We start from the raw sequence: 7,469 nt of genomic DNA, 5'->3' as shown, positions 1-7,469 counted from the left end.
TTAATTAAATACAGTACCACTCAAGAACTGGGGTCAATGTAATCAGCTACTCCCCACCCCCACTGCCCTCAAAATTTCAGCTTTGTGCCTATACCTGAAAGGATTATCATCATCATCATTATTATTATTATTATTATCATCATTATTATAAAGGTGGGTTATGGAAGAATTGGTAAGAGCACCAGGATGGTATGATCAGGAACGCAATTCGAGTGATGACGAGGAATTGGATGACGAAAGGGTATAACCCGCAAAAAAGAAAAAAAATGCCGCTGAACATAAGGAAAAGACAAAACAGACATGCAGCGTAAATTCTTCAACACAGTATATCATAATTCCAATCAGTATCGTAGCAGCTGGAAGTAGAAGAAACAAACATTATTATCACCATCATCATCATCATCATAATCATCATTATTATTATTATTATTATATTCACATACACACTGTGATGTCCAACTTTTGAAAGGTCCTTTTCACATGCCACCAGCATCGACCACTTTTTACTCTGTGAGGCCCAAATCTCAAAAGGTGCTTCTTATGTGCCACTGGCACAGGTGCCAGTTATGTGACACCAGCATCAGCCACAGCTACAATTTCACTTGGCTTCATGGGTCCTCTCAAGCACAGCATATCACCGAAGGTCTCGGACATTAGTCATTGCTTCTGTGCAGCTCAAAGTTTGAAGACCATGCTTCACTACCTTGTCTCATGTCTTCTTGGGTCTACCTCTTCCACAGGTTCCCTCCACAGTTAGAGATCGGCATGTCCATATACATCACATGACCACACCAGTGCAGTTGTCTCCCTTGCACACCACATCTGCTGCCTCTTATACCCAACTGTTCTCTCAAGATGCTTACACTCTGTCATACATACACACACACACACATACGAGGGTGAGTCAAAAAGTAATGCCATTTTGTTTAGGACAGGTATAATTACCAACACAGGAACATGTATCATACATCAAAATGAAGCTGGTCCTCTGTGGATCACATCCCTACTTCTCAACATAGTCACCGTTTCTCTCAATAGCAATGTTCCACCTTTGAATGAGAGCATGTATCCCTGCCCCGTAAAATTCTGTTGACTGTTCTTTGAGCCACTTCTTCACTACAGTTTTCACTTCCTCGTCACTGGAATAATTTAGTGCCTTCAGACTACCATCTCTTCGGCCCCATGAAAGAGGGTTTGAGAGGCAAACATTATTCCAGTGACGAGGAAGTGAAAACTGTAGTGAAGAAGTGGCTCAAAGAACAGTCAACAGAATTTTACAGGGCAGGGATACATGCTCTCATTCGAAGGTGGAACATTGCTATTGAGAGAAACGGTGACAATGTTGAGAAGTAGGGATGTGATCCACAGAGGACCAGCTTCATTTTGATGTATGATACATGTTCCTGTGTTGGTAATTATACCTGTCTTAAACAAAATGGCATTACTTTTTTACTTATATATATACTTTTTTACTTATATATATATACAAATACACACACACACACACGCATATACAGATTTCTGTGTAGATACAGATGTATAGTTGACCGACTTACCTGATAACATGCTTAAACATGGAATCAATATCTGTTCGTATGGAAAAGGAACATTTTTACAAGTACTCAAAATGGAGACAACACACGTAGTCAGGGCAGTGATCAGTCCAATTACTTCCAGACACTGGAAAATCAGGAAAGATTCTGAAAAGGAAAAAACAACCTTTATATAATAATAGCCAAAATATGGCTGCTTGGTCAGTCAATCGGTTGGTTGGTTGGTTGGCTGGTAGGTTGGCTGGTTGGTTGGCTGGTTGGTTGGCTGGTAGGTTGGCTGGTTGGTTGGCTGGTCTCCAGCACACTTCAGTTCAGGTATTGGCAACCTTTCTTCTTTGAGAGACAGACCACAGAAGACACAGCCCATCGTCATCAGGTGGGCCACACTAGTTTCAAAATGGCAGGGTCACTTTTCATTTTCATTTGGTGTGCCATTCAGAAATCCTATGCTCCTCATGTGGTACATGGGTCACAGGCTGCTGGATGTTGCCCTTAACTGCTTTAGATCATAAAGAGAGAAAGAAGGTGGATAGGGAGGAGGAGAGAGAGGGAGGAGAAAGAGGGAGAGAGGCAGTTGGAGGAGAGAGAAGCAGGAAAAGAGAGAGAGAGTGGGACTGAACCTAGAACCATGAGGTTGGGAAGCAAGCTTCTTACTACAGTCATGTCTGCACCTTTGTATGTATATATATATATATATATATTTTTTTTTTTTTAATTAGCATTTATTTTATCATTTTGGATAAGAACCAAGAAACTTGATAAAAGCTAACTTAGAATTACTGTATGCATGCCACATATTCTGGTGCTACTTCTGATAGCCAAAGCACACTTCCAAAGTTGCTCATCATATGACGAATAATGGAAGGGCGTATGGTTTGTACGAGCTGCTAAACATAACAGCCAAATCTCTATCGTATCACACTTTTTTAGTTTTAGACGGAAAGAGGTGGGGAAAAAGCAAATAGAGAGAAAAAGAGAGAGGGGGAGAAAGAGAGGCATAGAGAAAGACAGAGAGAGACACCAAAACACGAGTGAGAGGAAGGAAAGAACGAAGGAAGAGACAGGAGAGAGAAAAGAAGTGAATGAGGAAAAAAAAAGAAAGTAAGATAGATAGAGAGAAAGAAAGAGAGTGAAAGAATGAAATAGAATGAAAGAAACAAAGTAACCAACAAAAACAAGCCAACAGACACTGATCCAGAAACGAGTTAAAGCTTCGGTCGAAACCTTAGTCGATCCGCCTTTAAACCACCAATCATCAACAACAACAACATTAACAAGACAATCACGAAATGAATGAAACTTCACAACAGCTCCTTGTCTCTTCTATTGCTCTTACCGTCTCCAGATTTCCGCCTTTCACATTCCTCGTAGCAAACCTGCCAAAGACCAAATTTTAAATTGCCAATTTTATCCCAGTATGGAATCGCAACAGATATAAAGTGCATTAACACGGCAGCTAGGCTTAGAGCCACCACCGCCACTGCCGCTGTACTCGCCATTATTACTGTTATGATAATTTGTAATTTCTTTTATTGTTTATCCCGTTATATGTCTAAAACTGCACGATTCCCTTGTCTTCGTAGCATCCAAAATCTTTGAGGTTCTGGGTTTTTTTTTCTTTTGTGGCCCTCGTGACCAATAAAGAATTATTTATTATTTCTTAATAATTACACGTTCATTTATAAATCCACACCGTTTTGTTTTTCTATTGTCCTTACTCTGGCCGTTTCGTTACCTGTTCCTTGAGGTCAATGAAGAAAGAATTATATTTGTTTGTCTTTGATTGTTTATGCGGTTATATTAAAGGGAAAATCGCAACGGCCCCATGTCGAAACGTTTTGGGTTTTGTTTTGTTCTCTTTTTTTTTTGTTGTTATTTTCTTTTTCTTCAGTCTTGTAGACAACGAAGATATAGTTATATAGTTATTCCGAGTTCAAATCCTGCCGAGATCGATTCAGCTTTTAATCCTTTCGGGGCCGGTTAAGTAAGTACCAGTAGAGCACAGGGATCGATATGATCGACTTCCCGCTTCGAAATTTACTGGCCTTGTATCAAATTTCGAAAAGAAAAAAAAAATTACTTTTGTTGTTGTTGTAGTTGTTATTGTTGATTTTTTTTTTCGAATGTATCCTTCAGTCTCTCGAACGCGGTTTCTCTGAATTGTTCGACGTGGTTGTAGAACATTTGCGAAGGTTTCCGTTTGTTTATATTTAAATAAACAGAAAAATAAATAAATAAAAGTGGCTTCTGTTTAAAAATGGAAATTGTTGTCCTATACGTCACCCCAGGGAGAGAGAGAGAGGTGGGTGAGGAGAGAGATAACGAATGTGTGTGTGTGTATGTATATATATATATATATATATATGTGTGTGTGTGTACATATATACATACATACACACATATGAGATATACATCTTGTATATATATGTATATATATATGTATCTCTCTCTATATATATATCATCATCATCATCGTTTAACGTCCGCTTTCCATGCTAGCATGGGTTGGACGAAGCATGGGTTATATATATATATATATATACACACACACATATATATAATATACATATATCCAAGGTTGCCAGGCCAGGCTGGAGTATGTATGGGTCCCCACCAGTCTTGTTCAGGGTAGCCAACAGTAAGTTTCTATGTGACCCCATAAATGCATCATTCGTTCCATGCTTGGGGAGTTTGTTTTTGTCTTTGTTTTATTTTTTCTGCAAAAAAAAAGATAAAAATAAAAGTGAATCATGTCACTGTTTTGCTTGTCGACTGACCTCGCTCTCGGTACATAGAAACTCTGATAATGATTGAATTGGCTTCATTTTGTCCCAGCAGCCATGATTTGAACCAAAAGATAAGATATGTTATCAATGATATTGTGTTGGACCCTGGTTAAATCCTTTGTTTGGAACTAAATTTTAATCAGGATCAACAAAACAAGTATGTATTGAGTCAAAGAGTCAATGTAATTACCGACTCCCTTAAAATTGCTGCTCTGTGCCAAAATTTGAAACCATTATTATCTCAGAGATGTCCTTACCTTGCAAATGAATTTATCTGAGACCGTGTGTTGGAACTTACACAATTGCTGTGCAAAAGACACATAGAAGTCATTTGAAAGTATGAAAGTTTTTGGCATTAAATGATAAATATTGAAGTGTTAATAGTTTTTGCTTTTCCTTTTTTTTTCACATTGCAGTATTATTATTATTATTATTATTATTATTATTATTTTATGTTTGACTTTTGCTTTGCATCTGTACAAGTTGGCTCCAAGTCTCACCCAGAGACCTCAAGAGACAACAAGTTAGAAGTTCATGTTGATGTTATGCCTAGGGTGCCATATATTTGGTTTTGTGCATAGCGTCTTTGTTTGAACAGGTAAATCTGTTATATCCTTACATTGTTGGATTGTTATAACACTCACTTCAGTATACAGCATACTTAGTAAAACCAGTAAAGACATGACTATCTCTGACCCCCTACAACCTACTCTCATACTTCATGTACTTCTCTTCACTTATAGTGACTAGGTTATTCCATTCGTCACGTAGGAGGGATGTACTATTATTACTAATTCCCTACAACTTCTCCCCTTTTAAGTTTTTCTTGCAAAGTGTCATTTTATTTAGCAATAATTTTCTTATTCACCCCACCTCCCTTTTTTGAGTTTTATTTTTTCATACAGTTTAATATTTTTGGCACTTGGCATCTATTTTCAGGAACACTGTATGTTTTCTTTTCCTCCCACTTGTACACTTGGGTTCAGTTACCTGCAGTAGCATTGGTACTTGGAACATATCCTACAACCATTTCATTGGTTCCCCCAACCTCTTGGGTTTGCTCTCCACAAATCTTTTTTGCAGTTGATTCCTGTGTCTCTTTTTTACTTTTTACCCAATACATCATTTTACTGATGCATTTGATAACTACACCATATTGTCAGCCACCAAGAGACATGCTCAACTGGTTAAGGTCAAACAACTGACAAGGAAACCTATGGTATTGAGCAAAATATTCGGTGTATCCCATCTTTTATACCAAGACAAAACAATGTACATGATAACACTTCCAATCAGTTAAGATGAGAACCCATGAGAGTTACTGCCTGGTACTGCATTGCCAGAAAATCTAGTATTTGTTCTGGTTCTTTAATATTTGATTTCAAATCTCACCAGGGTTAAATATATCTTTCCTCCTTCTGGAGTTGATAAGATGAAGTACCAGTCAAGTACCTGAGTCATATGACCAAGGATTTCTTTAAAACAGCTTCTGGAATTAGAAAATTACTATTCTTAAATCTCACAACGAGAGATATTCAGCAACAGTACTTTGGAGTAAAGATTGTTTGCCAACATCACATGGTAGTCCTGGTTTAGGACGAATGTTGCTGTAATTTAGCCCCAGGAGACATCGTCCCCAACTGGCTATACGACACGATCTGTGTCCTTATATTTTTGAACAAAGGAATCTAGCACCCCCAATCAGCTCAAAACAATATCTGTGTATCGCGATTTCCGGGTTATTTCCCTTCATCAGCACAGAATAATTGTTCGGCTAGAGGTGGCGCTGCCAAATTCCCATTCGAAATATATAGTTTTTTTAAAAATAGTAATTTTCTAATTTATAGATCAGTGACTAGTTGTCACTTTGAAAACTATATATTTTGAATGGGAATTTGGCAGCACCACCTCTAGCCAAACAATTATTCTGTGCTGATGAAGGGAAATGATCTGAAAATCGCAATACACACATATTGTTTTGTGGTGGGTGGAGGTACTACATTCCCTTGTTTGAAAATATAAGGACACAGATCGTGTTGTATAGCCAGCTTGAGATGATGTCTCCTGGGGCTAAATTCCAGCAACATTCGTCCTAAACCAGGACTGCCATGTTATGTTGGCAAACAATCTTTACTCCAGCTTCTGGAATAACCAATTTTTAAAATAAATGAAGATGGAGTATCATAAAAAAAACTTCATAATCTAGATTGTTACTACAGTTCCATAACCCAGGCCAATTGGCTTTTATTTCATTCTTATAAGACATATATTTGTTTCAAATATTTTGTGTAATTTTGTTTAAATTAAAAAAAAACCATTAATTTGTCATTATTTGTATGTTTATTTTATTAATTTTCATTTTTATCTTTTATTGCACGAAAGTCATTCATTGCGCTTCCTTCATGTTTATATATACACACACACATATATATATATAACTTGTGGCATAGTCAGGAATCTGAGCACCCAAGGGGCTGGGGTGGTTAAAACACTTGATTAAGGAAGAGGAAAATTTGGAATCCTTTCAGATCCCTGCTCAAGGACAAAATGTCATTCTTTTATTGCTTTTCTTTTTCCCTTATTATTATTATTATTATTATTATTATTATTAAGGGTGGGTTTGATATTATCAACAGCATGTGCATGTGCACACACGTGTGTATATGTATATGTGCATGTGTGTGTGTGTGTGTATTTTGTAGATTAGGGGAGAATCAGGGTTGTCAGAAACTGTTGTACGATATGATGACCCCTGCAAGAAAGAAGAAAAATGCAGCCCCAGTTGATGAGATGATATAGCAGAAATGCAAATGTAATACATTCACGCCGTGTATGAACATTCCCACCGTTATGGCAGAGCCTGCAAGGAGAAGAGAAAAGAAGAAACAGTTTATTATCATCAGCAGCAACGACATCAAAATCAAAATAATCATCATCATTGTCATCATCACCACCACCACCACCACCACCACCACCACCACCACGATCATGATGATGATGATCATCATCATCATCATTTAACGTCCATGCTGTCCTGTGCTGGCATGGCCTGGACAGTTCGACAAGATCCAAAGGGTCCAAGGAGGGCATTGTACCCCAGTGTCTTGTCCAGCCATTGTTTCTACATCTG

General features: G+C 37.8%; 3 protein-coding genes across 6 annotated transcripts in view; 1 reads left to right on the top strand and 2 right to left on the bottom strand.

Annotated features, from left to right (window-relative positions):
* Nucleotides 1-7,469, top strand: part of LOC106880284 (uncharacterized) — a 36,576-nt gene that overhangs the window by 18,072 nt on the left and 11,035 nt on the right. The window lies entirely within an intron of this gene.
* LOC106880283 (uncharacterized) lies at nt 7-3,776 on the bottom strand. The gene is made up of 3 exons (XM_014930155.2): nt 2,890-3,776; nt 1,557-1,700; nt 7-356 (listed from the first exon to the last, which is right to left on the bottom strand). The coding sequence occupies exons 1-3, from the start codon at nt 3,050-3,052 to the stop codon at nt 196-198; spliced, it is 468 nt and encodes a 155-aa protein (XP_014785641.1). The 5' UTR covers nt 3,053-3,776; the 3' UTR covers nt 7-195.
* LOC106880282 (uncharacterized) overlaps nt 6,657-7,469 on the bottom strand; it is a 4,267-nt gene continuing 3,454 nt past the window's right edge. For both annotated transcript variants that reach the window (XM_014930154.2, XM_014930153.1), the window contains exon 3: nt 6,657-7,199. In XM_014930154.2, the coding sequence (XP_014785640.1) occupies nt 7,063-7,199 (137 nt within the window). In that variant the 3' untranslated portion in view covers nt 6,657-7,062. The remainder of the gene's footprint in view (nt 7,200-7,469) is intronic.

This window comes from Octopus bimaculoides, chromosome 21 (genome assembly GCF_001194135.2).
Source record: "Octopus bimaculoides isolate UCB-OBI-ISO-001 chromosome 21, ASM119413v2, whole genome shotgun sequence".
Taxonomy (NCBI): domain Eukaryota; kingdom Metazoa; phylum Mollusca; class Cephalopoda; order Octopoda; family Octopodidae; genus Octopus; species Octopus bimaculoides.
This window is presented reverse-complemented; position numbering and strand designations above follow the sequence as displayed.